Below are 19,546 nucleotides of genomic sequence, written 5' to 3' on the forward strand. Positions count from 1 at the left end.
TTGGTAGTTAGACAAATATCTTTTTTTTCAAATTGAATGTAAGAAAAACTTTCTGGGAAAAAAATTGTATACGAAGTTGTAACCCATGAAAAGTGAGAGTCAGCATGAAAATAAAAAGTACAAAATAAAAGTAAATGAATGTTTTAAGCATCCTGAAGCAGATTGTTGCTAATGACCCAACGTAATCATTAGTCTTCCTTTAACTCAGAATTGCCTATAGCTTTCATTCTCTGTATGAGCCACCTTGCTGTAAAAAATTTATTTCTTGGTAAACCTCAACATAACTCATGAAGCCACCTAGGAAAAATGTCACTCAGGTGTGTTAGATGCAATGTCTGTTTTTTTTAAGAATCTGAGAGAAGAAAAAGAAAAATTGGAGTAGCCCAAAGCTTTTTCAAGAGTGTTGTAAGAATTGCTATTTTGCTAAGCACAGCCCAGTGAAGCTTGATAGTGCTGTAGGCACAGATGCCAGGCTAGTAGAAGGAAAGCTGAGTGTAAGACAGAAAATGTTGCCCAACTTCTCAACTACAGAAGAAGAGAAAAAAAAATGGCATGGGTCGGAAGGAATTAGAACAGTCAGACAATTAGAACTAAAAGTTCTACATGACACATGCAGTTAGGGCCAAGCTACATAACATAGCAAGGAGGGTGGGCAGTACCAAGCTCAGTCTTTCCCTTTGGAACTGACGGAAAAGAACGCAACTGCATATCCAAATAATATATATGAATGTGAGCCTTAATGTGGTAGCTATGAAAATGTCTTTATGTGACTTAATGACAGATGTCACAGCCTTGAGTAGATTCAAATGGCTTATAATTGCCGATCAGGAAAATGTGATCTCCCTGCCCTAGGGAGATGAGCACTGAGTAATGGCTATTAGCTTTACCAGTGAAAGGTTATTTGAAACATTGCCATGAGTGTGGTTTCAATAAAAAATCAGGAATCCAGACTTAGCTATGTTCTTTGTTACAACACTCTGAGTCATTCAGAGAGAAGTTACTGTATAAATGTAATAAATAGACTTGGACTTATCTTGTCGTTTGAAAGCCATCAATAGTCAATTAAGCCACAGAATGGCAGAGCATACATTTCTCAGTAGAAATTAGTGGCAGGCTTCAGAATCTTAATGTGTATACTCATCATTACTCTGCACATTAAGATTAACTACTTGAGAGTTTGGGGGTTCTGATGCAAGTTTCATCAATTTTATCCCTTTGAAAACTAAGTAAGTGCTATTCCCCTTTCATCTCCTCTGTTCCTTTCATTTTTCACCTTCCTTTGTTTGTTTCTGTTTCGGCCTCTCATAGACTCTGCTAGAAACAACTACTAGCCTTCTAAACCAAGATCTCCACTGGTCATTGTGTAACCTGAGAGCATCAGTCACCAGAGGACTGAATCCCAAACAGGACTACTGCTCCATATGTTTGCAGCAGTACAAGCGACGCCAAGAAATGGCTGATGAAATTATTGTCTTTAGGTAAGAGAAAGAAGGAAATGTAGCAGTTTGGTATTTGTACATGTATGATATTACCAGGCAGGAATGTGGGTACACATGTGGGTACACAGCCCCAGTCCGTTGTTCTAGCAATGAACAAGACTGGCAAGTGCCTGCTTTCACTGACCTTACTTTCTCCCCAGGGGTGAAAATGAGCAGAGGTTCGGGCACTCGGACAATGAACAAATACAGAGTAGTAAGAGCTATGGAGAAAAATAAAACACTGGGCAAGAGGATGGAGGGAGGCAATGTTCTGGAGGAGATGCTATTTTGAGAAAGCACAATGAGGGAAGGCGTCTCTGAGTAAGTGACATTTGAGCAGAAAGAGAGAGGAAAGAAGGTTCTGAGAAGAGTTTGTATTTATAATATATTTTAAAGGTAGACCTGATTGGCTGCTGTATCAAATATGGGAAGAGAGCGAGGGGTGGGGGGGAATTAGGTCTTTTGCCTGAGCAATTGGTGACCCTATTACCAGGAGTAATAGACGCAAGGAACTGGGGAAATCAAGAGGTTTTTACTTGCAGATGTTAGGTTTGGGATGGCTATTAAATATTGCAAGAACAATGTCAAGTAGATAGATGGTATAGTCAGAATCTGGAGACATGTTGAGACTGGAAATATGTCATCAGCATATAAGTGATATGTAAGCCACAGTGCAAAGGAGAGGTGTAGTGCGGAAATAAGGGCTTAGTCTCAGAGCAAAGATGGCCCATTCAGGATATCCAGCTACTGCAGACAGTCTCACGTGGACTCTGAAGCCAGATTTCAAGAATTAACATCTTAACTCTGCCATGTGCTAAGTATCTAGGCAAGTTATTTAACTTCTTTGTATCTTTGTTTTTCCATCTACAAATTGAAATAACAATAGTACCTACCTAAGATTTTTTAAAGGTTAAATGAGATAATTTATGTAAGGTAGCTGTAGTGGTAACCGGCATGAGTACTTCATTAATGGCAACTGTGCAGGGAAAATGGATAGATTGGGTAGTTGGAAGAGGAAATAATTCTTGTCACACACACAAAGAATGCAGTATGGTTCAACAGGTTAAAGTCCTGGTATGCAGTGCCAGCATCCCATATGGGCACCGGTTTGAGTCCCAGCTGCTCCACTTCTGATCCAGCTCCCTGCTGATGTGCCTGGGAAAGAAGCAGGAGATGGCCCAAGTGCCTGGAACCCTGTACCTGCATGGGAGACCTGGCAGAAGCTCCTGGCTCCTGCCTTTGGCCTGGCCCAGGCCTGGCTGTTATGGCCATTTGGGGAGTGAACCAGCAAATGGAAGACCTCTCTCTCTCTACCTCTGTCTATAACTCTGCCTTTCAAATAGATAAAAGTAAATCTTTACAAAAGAAAGAATGCATTTATTCAATAGATATTTATTCAGCACCTACTGTTTGCCAGGTACTGTTCAAGGGAATAGGAGACCTTGTAAAAGGATCTGCCCTCATGGAAATTTACATTCTAGGGGTAAACAAACAAATGAAATGCAGATAGTGTTAACCACTGTGGAAAAAACCACAGTAAGGGAGAAACAAGGTTTTGGATAGAGGAGCTTCCAAGAAAGACATTATTAAGGTGATGGACAGACAGTTTTAAAAGTTGATAAAAATGTAATTAACAATTGCATGAGTAAAAATGAACCATGATGTAGAGGAAAAACATTGGGTGCCACCAGTACAAAAAGAGTAGTCAGGGGGCTGGCGCTGCGGCTCACTTGGCTAATCCTCCACCTGCGGTGCCGGCACCCCGGGTTCTAGTCCCAGTTGGGGCACCAGATTCTGTTCCAGTTGCTCCTCTTCCAGTCCAGCTCTCTGCTGTGGCCCGGGAAGGCAGTGGAGGATGGCCCAAGTCCTTGGGCCCTGCACCCGCATGGGAGACCAGGAGAAGCACCTGGCTCCTGGCTTTGGATCGGTGCAGCGCGCCAGCCACAATGTGCTGGCTGTAGCAGCCATTTGGGGAGTGAATCAATGGAAGAAAGACCTTTCTCTCTCTCTCTCTCTCTCTCACTGTCTAACTCTGCCTGTCAAAAAAAAAGATTCACTGTTTTTCTGGTTTTGTTTGTTTGTTTGTTTTTCTTTTTTAAGATTTATTTATTTATTTGAAGGTCAGAGTTATACACAGAGAGAGACAGGAAGGCAGAGAGAGAGGGAAAGAGAGAGGTCTTCCATCCGCTAGTTCACTCCCTAATTGGCTGCAACAGCTGGAGCTGCACTGATCCGGAGCCAGGAGCTTCTTCCAGGTCTCCCAATTGGGTGCAAGGATTTGGGCCATCTTCTACTGCTTCTCCAGGCCATAGCAGAGAGCTGGATCAGAAGTGGAGCAGCCAGGACTCGAACCAGTACTCATATGAGATGCTAGCACTGCAGGTGGCAGCTTTACTCACTATACCACAGCGCTGGCCCCCATGGTTCACTATTTAAGAGACGTTTGGACAGAGACTTATAGGAAGTGGCTGTGCAGTCTGAGGGGCTAGTGCCCAGGCAGAGGAACAGGACCAGGAGGCAGGAGCATCCCTGGCATCCTAAAGGAGTAGTGAGTGAGTGGGCTAGTGACCCTAGCAGACGCAGGAGAGGGGAAGTGTTGAAAGAAGACTTCAGAGGAGGAGCACAGGCCAAATTATGTAGGAGCTGGATTGGATCATTATAAAAAGTTCATCTTTTACTCCGAGATGAGAAGGCATTGGGTGATTCTGAGGTTAAGGATGGCATGATATGACTTACATCTGAGGATCACTTTTTTTTTTAAGTTTTATTTGTTTGTTTATTTGAAAGTCAGAGTTGAAGAGAAAAGCCTTCCATCTGTTGGTTCACTCCCCAAATGGCCACAATGGCGAGACTAGGTGAGGCCGAAGCCAGGAGCTTCTTCCAGATCTCCCATATGGGTGCAGGGGCCCAAGGACTTGGGCCATCTTCTACTGCTTTCCCAAGCACATGAGCAGGGAGCTGGATTGGAAGTGGGGCAGCCAGGACTCAGACTGGCACCCATATGTCTATACCTGCTACATCATGGTGCTGGCCCCTTAAGGATCACTCTTATGGCCATGTAGTGAAGGGATATAGGGGGTCACAGAGAAAGCAGAGCAGCTAGTTAGGCTGTGGCAGGAGCCACATAAGAGGTGGCCTGGGGGACAGTAAAGAAGGGAGAAGCAGGAGTCTGGATATATTATAAAGGTGGAGCTGCTAGGATTTGATAATAGATTAGGTGTGGGGTATGAAAGAAAGAATGGTCAGTTTTAGTCTGAAACACCAGAAGGATATAATTGCCATTACTGAGTTGTAGAACATTGAATGAGAGCATGAGGTAGGGTGGGGTGGGGTGGGGTGGGGTGGAAGCCAGACTTCTAGGTCTGGACATGTTATGTTTAAAACACCTGTTAGATACCTGAAGTAGAGAGACGAGGGTTTAGGAGAGGTCTGTGCTGAAGCAGTTAATGTGGTGATTAGGAGCAATGGGAAATAATTCAGAGCTATGGAGCTAGAAGTAATCTCTAAAGGAGCAAGGCCAGTTATAGAAAAGAAGGGTATGGGAAAAAACAGGTTACATATGTGGGGGACAGAAAGAGGAGAGCAAGATTATAAAGACTATGGGACTATAAAAAAAGAATTAACTTCTGAGATAGTCCAACTTTCAGGTTGGAAAATGAAGGTGACTGAGAGTAATCTCAGCTCTCAATTTTTGGAAGCCTCATATGTTAATTTAGTGTAATTAATAGAGAATTTCTTTTTAAGAATTTACTGTATAGCAGTGACATTTTTGTAAGTGTTTAAGCCAATCATAACTGTTGCCTTGAATTTATGAGGCAAATCACTCATGTCATTATCAAACTACTTACATAATTATGATTTTTCCCGATTGCCTTTTTTTCAAGCTATCTAAAAATACTGTCAAAATTTCATAGTTTGAGAAATGAACAGAAGTTCAACTCATCCTCCAGGTGGTTTGTAACTAGGGAACTGTGATTTTGTTCCTACTCACAAGTTAAATATACAAATATGTGAGTCGAGATTTTTTTTAAAGATTTATTTATTTGAAAGGCAAAGTTATAGAGAGAGAGGGAGAGATATGGAGAGACACAGAGAAGGAGAGAGAGATCTTCCATCCACTGGTTCATTCCCCAAATGGCCATTAACAGCCAGGGCTGGGCTAGGCTGAAGCTGGGAGCTTTTTCCTGGACTCCCACACGGATGCAGGGACCCAAATATTTGGGCCATCTTCCGCTGCTTTCCCAAGCACATTAGCAGGGAGCTGGATGGGAAGTGGAGCAGCCAGGACTTGCCCATATGGGATGCCAGCACTGCAGGCAGCAGCTTAACCCACGCAGGACAGTGGTGGCTCCTGAGTCTGGATTTTTATAAGGAGAGGACCACAAGAAGTACCTTTCCTTTCTTGTTTCCTACAACCCTCAGTGCACTGCAGCTTATTGGAAATCTTTATTGCTTGTAAATACTCTCTATCATAACTTAACGTTTATGGTTTTTATTATAATGAAAAGTGAAAATTGATTGCCTTCATTTTGCAGCTGTGGCCATTTGTATCACTCATTCTGTCTACAAAACAAAGAATGCACCATAGAAGTTGAAGGCCAAACAAGATGGACTTGTTACAAATGCAGCTCAAGTAACAAAGTAGGAAAACTAAGTGAAAATTCATCTGAAGTTAAAAAGGGAAGGATAACCCCATCACAGGTAAGACTTTTGTTAATGGCAAGATGCAGGTGGTTGTTTCTTACTAGTCTTTTAGGTGTGGTCTCATTTTCTTCAGGTCCTGTAGGCTCCAGCAAGTTTACCTGATGAGTACTGAGTGCGTGACATCTTCTTTTTAGTCTGTGTTAGTGTTTGAAAAGACTCTCCTCTCTGCTTAGCACTGACACTCATTAGTAAGCTTTATAATATATTGCACAAAATCAACCACTACAAGCAGAAGCCGGGAGCATTAGATATCAGAGGGCTTTTATCTTTTTCGCTAAGAGGTAAATATCTGAGGAAGAAGTCAACTGGAAATACATGTGCAGCTGTCCACTTGTCCTTGAATAATCACAGAGAGAAGGAAACGAAGTGAGCTGAGCTCTCCCCTAGTACTTGGAATTGCTTCTGCAGAGTTCTCTCAGAAAATGTTTTGTCTTTGGAGATAGATTAAATAATACGAGGGAGGTATTTACAATTTCTAGTTATTGTATGGTAAATGATTCTTATCACGCTCACCAGTCACAGTTTTCTAGTAACCATTACACATTGCTTATTTATTTTGAATTCCCACTGTAACATGGAGATCTGGGTTACATGCTGTTTAATGAAATAAGAAATCTGGTATTAGTGGTTGATTTTCATTTGCCATTTTAAGAGAGTATTAGCTCCCTATTATAAACAGGTTAAATTCAAATTAAGTACTTAAAAATGAGATTTCAGTGTTTGCAACATTTCTCAAAAGAATATCTTTAAAATTAAACTTGTAAATTAAATGAAGATTAATATGTCTCAGGTCCATAGAGATGATTGATGAGCCTAATAGACATGAAACTTTTTGAGTTTTTTGCCTATTTTCCAGTAATCGTGTTATTATAGTCTAGCACTAAGTGATTAATTACTTCAGCCAGTATTTAGCATATGCCTACCTTGAGCCAAACACTGTTCTTGGTTCTTTAGTGAAAATACATTAGTGTACCAAAGAACCTATAAGTCCTACCACCATGTAGCTTACCACATAGTAAAAAAGCTTCAAGATAATTAAGTAAACAGGTATCATTTCTCAAATATATAATTTCATCTTGTAATAGGTATCTGATTGATATGAGGGGAAGAATAGGGTGCTATGGGAAAAATAACATGAGGGGAACCCGTTTTGGACTGGGTGGTCAGCAGTTCTCTCAGAGGTGACTTTAAGGTGAGACTGAAAGATCAGAAGGTACCAGCCCTATGAAAAAGCGTTTCAGACAAGAGAGAACTGTGAGTTCAAAGGATCTGAAGAAGGAAATGACTTGTTCAAGGAACCAAAAAACATCAGTGGCTTGAACAAATGACCAGATGGTAAATAGCAAAGAGTGAGATTGAACAGGTTGTCAGGCAGGGCCTGAATAGCCTCATAGACCTGTTAAAGAGTTTGGTTTTTTTTCTTTTTAAAATTTTATTTATTTGGGGCTGGTGCTGTTATGTAGTGGGTTAAGCCTCCGCCTGTGGCACCAGCATTCCAAATGGGTACCCATTCAAGTCCCAGCTACTCCTCTTGCTATGGCCTGGGAAAGCAGTGGAAGATGGCCCTGCACCTGCATGGGAGACCTGGAGGAGGCTCCCAGCTTCTGGCTTTGAATTGGCTCAGCTCTGGCCATTGCAACCATTTGAAGGGTGGTCTAACAGATGGAGGACCTTTCTCTGTCTCTCCCTCTCTATCTGTAACTCTGCCTCTCAAATAAATAAATAAAATCTTTTTTAAAAAGGACATTGCATTCTATAAATAAAATAACATTATAAACACTTTATTTATGTTAGAGGCAGATACAAAGAGAGAGTGAGAGATACACAGAAAGGAAGTAAACTCCCATCTGCTAGTCCCTTGCATGCTTGCAACAGCTGGAGCTGGGCCAGGCATGGAGCTAGAAGCTGGGAACTCAATCCAGGTCTCCCACATGGGTGGCAGGGACCCAACTACTCAAGCTATTACCTGCTGTCGCCCAGGGTAAACATTAACGGGAAGCTGGAATGGAGAGCAGAGCTGGAAGTTGAGACCAGACCTTCAATATGGAATATGGACATCTCAACTGGTGTCTTAACTGCTAGACCAATGCTTGCCCCTGGTTTTTATTCTTAACAAAATAGGAAACATTGAAAGGTATAAAACACTATGTACCAGTGATTGTGATTGTAAAAAATGAATACATAACTAGTCCATTGCTCAGCTCTTTTCCAGAGCTGTGTAGCAGACAGACTCTTAAAAGTTCTGTAAATGTGTGTACCTACCATTGAAACATAGAAAGCTGTGTCCATGAAACCTAAGGATGATGACCGAATCAAATTTTTTTTTAAATTGGCAAATTTTAAAAAAAAGTTGTTATTAATCACTTCTCAGCCTTTTGCTAAGATCAAGTGTAAAAATAGTTAAACTGATAAATATTTAAAAATACATATTCATTTATATTGATAAATCATATGACTTGAACTTACCCCTAAGGGTCATATGTTGGAAACTTAATCCCCAAATTCATATGTTGATGGGACTTTGAGGGGAAATTAGAATTGGATGAGGTCATCTCATGATGGGATCAGTGGCTTTATACACGATCCCTAGTTCTCACCATGTGATGACTTCCCCTATGCCATGAGGCAGCAAGAAGGCCCTTCCAGATGTAGCCCCTTGATCTTGAACTTCCCAGCTTCCAAAACAGTGTGCCAAATAAACTTTTTGTTTGCAAAGACTGTAATATCCAGTATTTAGTAATATTATAGCAGCAGAAAGCTCAGACAGTAAGGATGTGAGGAGACTGACACTTTGATAGACTACTAATGGGAATGTAGGTTTGTACAAGTCCATATCCTATAGCTAAGTCCCTTTGGCCAAATACATTTCAGAATTCAGAATTCTGTTTTGTATTTTAGAAGATAATATAGGAACTTCCACCCAGAACAAATTGCATTTGGGGAAAATGGGCAAAATTCATGAAATAATTGTTCTTACATTAGACATCAGGCAATGAAAGATAGTGACCCCTGAGAGACAAGAAACAAATGACTTAAACCCTAAGATTGCCCTCATATTACTGCCCAGAGAAAATTTCTAAGCCATAATTCAGACAACCAAGGCAAGACTCATCAGTCTGTCTTGAGTTGAGACCAAGGCAGGAGTCCAAGGAAAGTAATGGTGGCTGGAGTTCTTAGGACAGAGTATTAGGCAAGAGAAAGCCACCAAAAAAGAGAAATCTCCAGAAATCTGTAGAAGGCAATTTTGAGTAGGACAGTAAAAAGAATGACTTTTCATTACAAGAAAAAAATGAAGACCAGAAGCCAATATGGCATCTTGAAAGTGATGAGTGCTAGAACAAAAGTTTTAGTACTATTGGTTGAACTCTGTAATTAACACACAATTATTCTTAGGTGTTTAAATTTTAACTGAAAAGTGATCCCTGTTAAATATAAGAGTGGGAATAAGAGATGGAGGAGATGTACAATTTGGGACATGCTCAATCGGACTTGCCCCAAATGGTGGAGTTAGAAACGTGCCAGGGGATTCTAATACAATCCCATCAAGGTGGCATGTACCAATGCCACCTCACTAGTCCAAGTGATCAATTTCAGTTCACAATTGATCACACTGATAGGTCTAAGAGTCAAAGGGATCACACAAACAAGACTAGTGTCTGCTAATACTAACTGATAGAATCAAAAAGGGAGAGAATGATCCATCATGGGAAGCGGGATACACAGCAGACTCATAGAATGGCAGATGTCCTAACCAGCACTCTGGCCTCAGAATCAGCCCTTAAGGCATTCGGATCTGGCTGAAGAGCCCATGAGAGTATTTCAGGCATGGAAAGCCAAGACACTCTGGGAAAAAAGAAAAAAAAAAAGACCTAAATGAAAGATCTCTGAGTGAGATCCCAGTGGAAAGAACAGGGCCATCAAAAAAGGAGGTACCTTTCTCTGAAGGGAGGAGAGAACTTCCACTTTGACTATGACCTTGTCGGAATAAGATCGAAGTTGGCGAACTCAAAAGGCTTCCATAGCCTTGGCAACTCATGACTAGAACCTAGGGAGATTACTGATGCCATAAACAAGAGTGTCAAATTGTTAAGTCAACAACAGAAGTCACTGTGTACTTACTTCTCATGTGGGATCTCTGTCCTTAATGTGTTGTCCAATGTGAAGTAATGCTATAACTAGTACTGAAACAGTATTTTACACTTTGTGTTTCTGTGTGGGTGCAAACTGATGAAATCTTTACTTAATATATACTGAATCGATCTTCTGTATATAAAGATAATTGAAAATTAATCTTGATGTGAATGGAATGGGAGAGGGAGCAGGAGATGGGAGGGTGCGAGTGGGAGGGAAATTATGGGGAGGGGGAGCCATTGTAATCCATAAACTGTACTTTGGAAATTTATATTTACTAAATAAAATTTTAAAAAAAGGAAGTGATGAGTGATAGAGGAAAGGCTGTGGTGTAGTGGGTTGAATCACCCCCATTGATGCTGGCATCCCATATTGGCGCTGGTTCGAGTCCCAGTACCTCCACTTCCAATCCAGCTCTTTGCTAATGGCCTGGGAAAACAGCAGTAGATGGCCCAAATGCTTGGGCCCCCGCCCCAACTTGGGAGTCCTGGATGAAGCTCCTGGCTCCTGGCTCCAGCCTGGCTCAGCCCTAACCATTACGGCCATGTGGGGAATGAACCAATGGATGGAAAAATCTCTGTCTGCCTCTCCCTCTCTCTGTGTAACTCTGACTTTCAAGTAAATAAATAAATCTTTTTTTTTAAAAAGTGATAGAAGAAAGACAGTGTGGTGCATAATTTGTATACTCATAGTGTGTAACTTTGCAGTGTGAACTAGCACCCTATAAGCAAATGCTTACATGAGGGTCAGGCATGTGGCACAGTGGTCAAGATGCTGCTTGGGAGACCCACATTCCACATCAGAGTACCTGGGTTCAAGTTCTTGCTCTACTTCCATCCAGCTAATGTGTGCCCTGGAAGACAGCAGGTGATGGCTCAAGGTAGTTGGGTCCCTGCCACTCACATAGTGAGACTCAGGTTGAGTTTCTGGGTCCCGGCCTTCGGGCTGACCTGACCCCAGCTGTTGAGGGCATTGGAAAGTGAACCAGCTGGTGGAAGATTCATTCATTTTCTCTCTGTCTCTCTTCATCCATCTATGTCGTTTTTCCCATCAAATAAATAAATAAATAAATCTTTTTAAAATGTTAAATGCTCTTGTGAAATAAAGACTGCCAGATGACTGTGGTGCCAAAAGTTTTCAAGAAACAATCCTTTTACCTTCAGAACTTTTTGGATTTCATAATTATAGGAAAAGGGATGTGGACTCGTTTGTTAGAAGAAAAATGGACAGTGTGTATTTTTCAGTGTTTATATCCTTTGAAGCAAAAACTTAATCTGTCTGAGGGAAATACATTTATGTGTTCAGTGTTTTATATATTAAGATGCTTATGACAGCATTTTAAATATTTTTTCAAAAATTAAAAGCAACCCAGTATCCCACAGTTAAATTAGTTATGGAATTCAAGGGGTCTTCAAAAACTTTGTGGAAAATGCATATTATGAAAAAGCAATGCATAGATTTCAAAAAAATTTTTTGCACTAAAATGTCTATTAATTCCATTTTTCTGTGATCTTTTTGAAGTACTTTCATATCTATACAGTGTGTGAACTGTCTTGGTGACTGTGACAAATCACATTGTAGAAGAATATCAGTGTGAAATATTTATATCATGCAACATTAAAAGGTCATAGAACGGCATGATTCCAAATGTTAATAGCATTTATTCCTGTGTGGTCAGATTGTGATTTTTTATTTACTTTGTTTGCTCTTTTATGTTTCTTAAATTTCCATCAGTGAACTTATAGTTCTTTTGTAATCAGGAAAATTAAGACTTATTTAAAAAAAAATAAAGCAAGGTGATAAGGAAAGATATTCCTATTGCAACTTCAGCCCATTTTATTAACAAGGATCACAAAAGTTTAGGATTATTAAGACTATAGCTCAGTATACCATCCATATCCCCAGATCTAGTGTCTGCACACCTGGGTTTAAAGTGTTTCTTTTAAGCTGCATTGCCTAAGGCATTTCCAGAAGGAATCCTGTTAAATGAAAAAATAGGACCTTTCATGACTGATGCTGAACCATTTCTGTTACCACTTCAAACACTCTCTGACTTAATCTCCAGAGAACAGCCCTCGCAGATAAATTGTCCACCACCACATCTAGTTCTTGGCTTGTTTTTAAAAGTCTGCAGATTCTTTCATGGGGTCATATTTTTAAGTTTAAATATCTACTTTGCTTTGAAAATCTATTTTCTCCCTTTTCAAAAAGAGCATACTAGGAGTTAAAATTGGATCACTTTTTGCAAGCTGCACCATACATCTGGAGTGAATTCTAGAGTATTAATGTCATGCTATGTTACAGCAAGAATTGTCAAGTCTAATTTTTGCAGACCTGCTAAATCTGAAAGGGCAGTCTGGGCAGGCAGTGGTTTTGATCCCTGAGCTAGGTGTGTTTCTTAAAGTCAGAGGGGCGAAGAGAAAGAGCCTGCAGCGTGATCCTGCCTGCATAGCGACATGACAGAGATAGGAAACATCTTCATCATCTATTCTGTAGGCTCTTTTTTTTAATATAAAGATTTATTTATCTATTTAAAAGGCAGAGTTACAGAGAGGCAGAGGCAGAGAGAGAGGTCTTCTATCCACTGGTTCACTCCCCAGATGGTTGCAACGGCCGGAGCTATACCAATCCAAAGCCAGGAGCCTCCTCCTGGTCTCCCATGAGGGTGCAGGGACCCAAGGTCCTGGGCCATCTTCTACTGCTTTCCCAGGCCATAGCAGAGAGCTGGATCGGAAGTGGAACAGCTGGGACTTGAACTGACGCCCGCCTTACCCAGTATGCCACAGTACCGGTCCCTGTAGGCTCTTATAAGTAAGATAGAATTGGAAGAAGCATGAGGTGTGTTGAGTGCAGGTGCTTTCCCAGTACTGAAAATTCTTCTTCATATTTCTAGACAGACAGTATCTTACCTTTTGGGGTGCTTATAGTTATACTTTAATTAATGAGTGATATCAATGAGTAAAATTCTGATTTTTGTAACTTGATCAGAATATATTTAATACTTACTATAGTTAATGCTAAATTCATATAGATTTGGGATTTCTCTATGGAACAATATTTGATAACATTCAGTTTCCTTAATAGTTATAAGGTAATTTGCATTTTTTTGTTTAATTGTACATCTAATTTTAAAATTTTTGTTTTTCAAGGACTATATCCTCTTCATTTAACTTGTCAAGTTTACTGGCTTAACAGTTTTCATAATAGACTCTTTAATGTAAGTGCTGTAGCGTTATTGCAATATATTGTCTTTCATTGCCATTTATAATTTATATTCTTTCTCTTGATCAATCTCAATAGCAGTTTATCAATTTTATTGATCTTCTCAAAGAACAAATTCTTGGATTTGTTAATTTTCTTTCTTGTTTTATTTGATTTCTGTTTAATTTATTTCAGTGCCTTATTATTTCTTCTACTTAGTGGGTTTTACTTTGATCTTTTTCTAGTTTCTTAAGTTAGAAACTTGAGTCCTTTATTTTAAGCCTTTCCTAATTTCCACTCTAAACCTATAAATTTCTTTCTAACCTTGTTCAGCTACATTTTACAAATTTCTTTAAATACTTTTTTGAGGTAATAATTGATATAAGATAGACTAGTCATTATCAAAGTAAACATCTATAAAGTAACATCTATTAATCCGTCACCATCAAAAATGGACTCAATTCCTCTCTCCTGTTCCTAGCAGTCACTGATTAGCTTCCTCTCAACAGAAGAGTTTTCATTTTCTAGAACTTTAAATGAAAAAATATCTATCCTTTTTTTTTTATTTCTTTCACTCAACTGATTGTTTGAAATTCATCCATATATTTTTTTTAACTTTTATTTAATGAATATAAATTTCCAAAGTACAGCTTATGGATTACAATGGCTTCCCCCCCCATAACTTCCCTCCCACCTGTAACCCTCCCCTTTCCCGCTCCCTCTCCCCTTCCATTCACATCAAGATTCATTTTCAATTCTCTTTATATACAGAAGATCAGTTTAGTATATATTAAGCAAAGATTTCAACAGTTTGCCCCCACATAGCAACACAAAGTGAAAAATACTGTTGGAGTACTAGTTATAGCATTAAATAACAGTGTACAGCACATTAAAGACAGAGATCCTACATGATATTTTTTAAAAATTAATTAATTTTCTATGCAATTTCCAATTTAACACCAGGGTGTTTTTTTTTTTTTTCATTTTCAATTATCTTTATATACAGAAGATCAAATAACTAGTACTAAAACAGTATTTTTACACTTTGTGTTTCTGTGTGGGTGCAAACTGATGAAATTCATCCATATTGTCTCAAGTGTTTGTTCCTAAGTAGTGTTTTATTTTATGGATATGTCATAATTTATCATTTTACCTGTTGTGGATTTTTGGGTTTTTCTTTTTTTTTTTTTTTTTTTTCTTTTTTTTTTTTTTTCTTTTTTTTTTGACAGGCAAAGTTAGAGAGAGAGACAGAGAGAAAGGTCTTCCTTCTGTTGGTTCACCCCTAAAAATGGCCACTGTGGTCAGCAGGCTGTGCCGATCCGAAGCCAGGAGCCAGGTGCTTCCTCCTGGTCTCCCATGCGGGTGCAGGGCTCAAGCCCTTGGGCCATCCTCCACTTCCTTCCTGGGCCACAGCAGAGAGCTGGACTGGAAGAGGAGGAACTGGGACAGAATCCGGCACCCCAACCAGGACTAGAACCCCGGGGTGCCTGCACAGGTGGAGGATTAGCCTAGTGAGCCATGGCGCCGGCCAACCTTTGAATTTTTCCTAGTTTTGGCTAATACAGATAAAGCTGTTAGGAAGATGTACATACTAGTCTTTGTGTAGACATACACTTCGGTCTCCTTTGGGAAATCCCCATCAGTGAAATGGGTGCTTGCATGATACATGCATGTTTATCATTTTAAGAAACTTCCAAGCTGTTGTTCAAAGTACTTCTATTTAACTTTTCCATCAGCAGTATATGAGAGTTCCAGTTCCTTCATATCCGTGAAATAGTCAATCTTTCTAGTTTTGGCTGTTCTAATATATGCATAGTGATATCTCATTGAGGTTTTAGTTTGCCTTTCCTGAATGGCCCATGATGTTGTGTGTCCTCTCATGTGCTTATTAGCCATCTGTGTACCTTCTTTGGAGAAATATCTATTCAAGTCCTTTGTTCACTTTTAAAAACTTAAAACAAAGAGAGCATGTGAGTATGCACAAGAAAGCGTTCCCACCCATTGGTTCACAGCTCAGATGCCCACAACAGAGGGTCTGAGTGTGGGTGGCCGGAATCCAACTACTTGAGCCATCTCCACTGCCCCTAGACTCCACTTTAGCAGGAAGCTGGAGCCCAAGAATCGAACCTGGGACCTCCAGTATGGGACACAGGCATCCAAACCCTCATCTGTTGAATTTGGTGTCGTAGTATTTTGTTGAGAATTTTTGTGTCAATTCATAAGACATATTAGTCTCTAGTTTTCTGGTGGTTTCTTTGTCTGGCTTTGATATCAGTTTGATGCATATGCGTAGAGTGAATTGGTATGTATTTCCTCATTTTTTAATATTTTGGAAGTTGAGAAGGATTGACATTCTTTTAAAAAAACTTGGTTGGATTCAGCAATGAGACCATCTGATCCTGGGCTTTTCTTCACTGGAGTGCTTTTGTTTGCTTGTTTTTGTTTTTTTTTAATTACTGATTCAATTCTTTACTAGTTACAGGCCTTTTCAGACTTTCTGTTTCTTCATGATTCAGTCTTGGTAGGCTGTGTGTTTCTATGATTTAACTTTTCTTTTGATTTCTTTTTCAACCTATAAATATCCTACTTCATTTCCAAATATCTGGGAATTTTTTCAGAGATAGACTGTACACTTGAAAAGAATATGCATTCTGGTTTTGCTTTTGCTGAAATCGAGTGCTATCATGGCATTCCTTTCCTCTTCTATTCCTTTTAGCCTACTTGTGCCATTATATTTACAGTGCAAGTCTTTAGGCAGCATGTGGTTGGGTCCTGCTCATTTATCTAATCTGACAGTCTATCCCCTTCAGACATGTGAAGATATTCCTGAACTGTCAGCCTTTCTTTCTTGGACTAAATCTTGCTTTATTACGATTTGGCTGATGCTTTTCCTAAATCCTTCGCTGTTATTGTCAAACTTCTCCATGCATGCTTGCTGTGATTTAAAGGGATATTACATTATAAAGGGCACTCAGGGTTGACCTCCGTGAGAACTGCTGACCGTTGCTTACTGCTTCAGTTGACCAGCACTCCCCCACAGATCTTTAACGGATCTCCTAAGTTCTTCCCCATCTTCTTAAAATTTTGGACCATTTTTCGTAGCCTAATTAGATTTTTATCTTGGCTAACTACTGACTTTTTGATCTCCAGGAAAACATTGAGGATATTTAGCATAAAGTCTATTAATTGTTCATCTTAAAATGTCTGTTTTATCTCAGTTATACCAGTCTAATTGAATTATTTTGAATGTGGGTCAAATAAAACTGGACTACACCTAAAAGGGAAGTGAAACCTTTGCCTTTTTTTCCAGGTAAAAATGTCGCCATCATATCATCCATCCAAAGAGGATCCTGCTATGAAGAAGGTGAGTGAGTTTTAAAGGCAAAACACAATGCCACCTCCTGTGCATTTATTTTCCCTCGGGGAGCAGTTTTCTCAAAACGGCAATGACTTTTAATCATCTTAATTCCATCAAAGCATCTTTCCAGTGGGGTGCTTTAATTACATCTTCTCTTTCAGAGAAGCCAGGGGGGGCTTGGGGCCCAGCATCAGTCTGAGTACCAGAGCACCACTCTCTGCCCCAGGCCAGGCGTCCGGGTGTCAGCAGTGGAAGGAGGTGAAAGATACACCAGGAGGAAAGCTGTAGAGTTCGGCTTAATAGCGGGCTTTCCCTGTAGTCAGCTGTTCCTTAAAAAACTGGCCTGAGATGCTAACATTGCACACATACCCTGTAAGAAGGGCCTTGCTGAATGCTGGTGGTTCCTGACAGTGAAGACTGGCCCAGCTGGGGTGCAAGTCTCACCTGGGCCACGGAAATCCTTTCTTTACCCAGGTGAAGCCTGGTAAACAGGAGGCCGTTTTTGCTGTGCTCTCTTTTGCTATTTTTTCTTTCTCTGATGGATGAAATGTTCCATTTCTTTGCCCTTTTTAAAAAACCACTTCAGCCAGCACCCAGGTCAGCAAAGGATTGTAGACCAGAAATAATAACTTGCCGGCTCTGTTGACTAACAGTGGGTTTTAGCTTCGAAGCAATGTGCCAAAAATGAGTCCCTTTTCACTGCCTGCAGAATCTGAGGCTTTCTCAAAAGAAGGAAGAATAGGGACAAAATGTGCCATCTGCAGAGCCCTGTGGCATGCTGCACATGAAGTTCTCTTAACTCTGTGAAGGCAGCAAGGGCAGCTGAGACCAACGGAGGCAGTGACTGCTGTCCTCGGAGCCATCACACTAGAACCAGAGGAACTAGAAGGAGCCCGAGTCGGAGAAAAATGCTCTGCAGAGGGAGTTGTTTTAGTCTAGACTTCCCAGTGTTAGCTCCGGGCCCACTTCTAAGTAGTGATTTAAAACGATTTAAAACATGCTTCAGGGCCGGCGCTGCAGCTCACTAGGCTAATCCTCCGCCTGTGGTGCCGGCACCCTGGGTTCTAGTCCCAGTTGGGGCTCCGGTTCTGTCCTGGTTGCTCCTCTTCCAGTCCAGCTCTCTGCTGTGGCCCGGGAAAGCAGTGGAGGATGGCCCAAGTGCTTGGGCCCTGCACCTGCATGGGAGACCAAGAGGAAGCTCCTGGCTCCTGGCTTTGGATTGTCGTTGCGCGCCAGCCATGGCAGCCATTTGGGGGGTGAACCAATGGAAAAAGAAGACCTTTCTCTCTGTCTCTCTCTCACTATCCACTCTGCCTGTCAAAAAAAAAAAAAAATGCTTCAGGCACAGGCATTTAGCCTTGCAGTTAGATATCCGTGTCACGTATCAAAGTGCCAGGATTTGATGCCATTTGTACTCCTGACTCCAGCATCCTGCTAATGCACAGCATGGGAGACAGTGGGGATGGCTCAAGTGATTGGGTCCCTGCCACCCACATGGGAGACCTGGAGTGAGTTCCTGGCTCCTGGCTTCAGCCTCAGATGAGGCAGAGCTCATTCAGGCATTTGGAGAGTGAAAATGATAGGAACTCACTCACACTCTCTTTCCCCCCCACACACACACTCCCTTCTTTCCTCCCCTCCCTTTCTCCTCCTTTCCCTCTCCCCCTCTCTCCCTCTCTGCCTCAGGAATGAAGGCAGGAAGGTTGGTTTTTAATAGTTAAGCATCCACTTGGGATGCCCACATTCCATATCAGAGTGTTGGTTGGAGTCCAAGTAGTCTGAGTTTCAAAGCTACTCTGCTTCTGACCCAGTTTCCTGCTGATGTGTGCCCTGGGAGACAGCAGGTAATGGCTCCAGTGCTTGGGTCCCTGCCACCCACATGGGAGAGCCAGATGTAGTTCTGTTCTTGGTTTTGGCCTGGTGCAGCTCTGGCAATTGGGGGCATTTGGGGAGTGAAACCAGTGGATGGAAGATCGATCTCAATATTTCTTTCCCTCTCTCTCTGTCTCTCTGCCTTTCAGGTAGATGAAAATAAGTAAATAAGCATTTTTTTAAAATGCTTATGTATACAGCAAGATTTGGGCCCAAAGATGTACTCTCTACTTATTTATCTGAATGATCTTGAATAAAACAGCTTTTCTATTTCTACTCACATAAAATGGTGATGCTGCCTCTCACAGCTGTCCTGCAGATTGATTGAAAGCTATTGACCCGCCTAACACAGCGTATGATGCATAGTAAGCACTCGGGCTGCTGGTGACACAGGTTTCCTGACTCCTGGACCCAGTTCTCTCACTCTATCTTGCTACGTGTATATTGTTGTTCAAAACCACACACATTTCTTTATACTCCATACTGAGCAAAGCAGCAGGCTACAGAGATGAAAAGTGCAGCCCTTGTTCTTAGGGACCTCAGTGTTTAGTGGGAAAGGTAGGCAGGTAAGCTGATGATCACTGTACTGCTTGATGGGTGCCGTGCGTGGTGGACAGGCTGGCGTGAGAGCACTGGGGAGATCCTGAGCTTGTTCATGCACTTTCATAGTCAGTGTGGAGAACTTTGAGGGATGGTGAACTGCTCCCTTGCATCCTTGTTATCAGGTTAAAAGCAAATTCTGCCCCACACAGACATTTGTTAAATAAGCACTCATCTCAAAATAAATAAATGAACACTATCT

At 41.0% G+C, this 19,546-nt stretch overlaps 1 protein-coding gene across 2 annotated transcripts in view; it reads left to right on the forward strand.

The window, feature by feature from the left end:
- The window catches only part of VPS8 (VPS8 subunit of CORVET complex), a 258,685-nt gene that overhangs the window by 205,596 nt on the left and 33,543 nt on the right, over positions 1-19,546 (forward strand). The window contains exons 43-45 of one of the 2 annotated variants that reach the window (XM_062210810.1): positions 1,309-1,478; positions 6,014-6,179; positions 16,825-16,878. In XM_062210810.1, the coding sequence (XP_062066794.1) occupies positions 1,309-1,478; positions 6,014-6,179; positions 16,825-16,878 (390 nt within the window). The remainder of the gene's footprint in view (positions 1-1,308; positions 1,479-6,013; positions 6,180-16,824; positions 16,879-19,546) is intronic. The other variant, XM_062210812.1, reaches the window with a different exon arrangement.

This window comes from Lepus europaeus, chromosome 2 (assembly GCF_033115175.1).
Source record: "Lepus europaeus isolate LE1 chromosome 2, mLepTim1.pri, whole genome shotgun sequence".
NCBI lineage: Eukaryota > Metazoa > Chordata > Mammalia > Lagomorpha > Leporidae > Lepus > Lepus europaeus.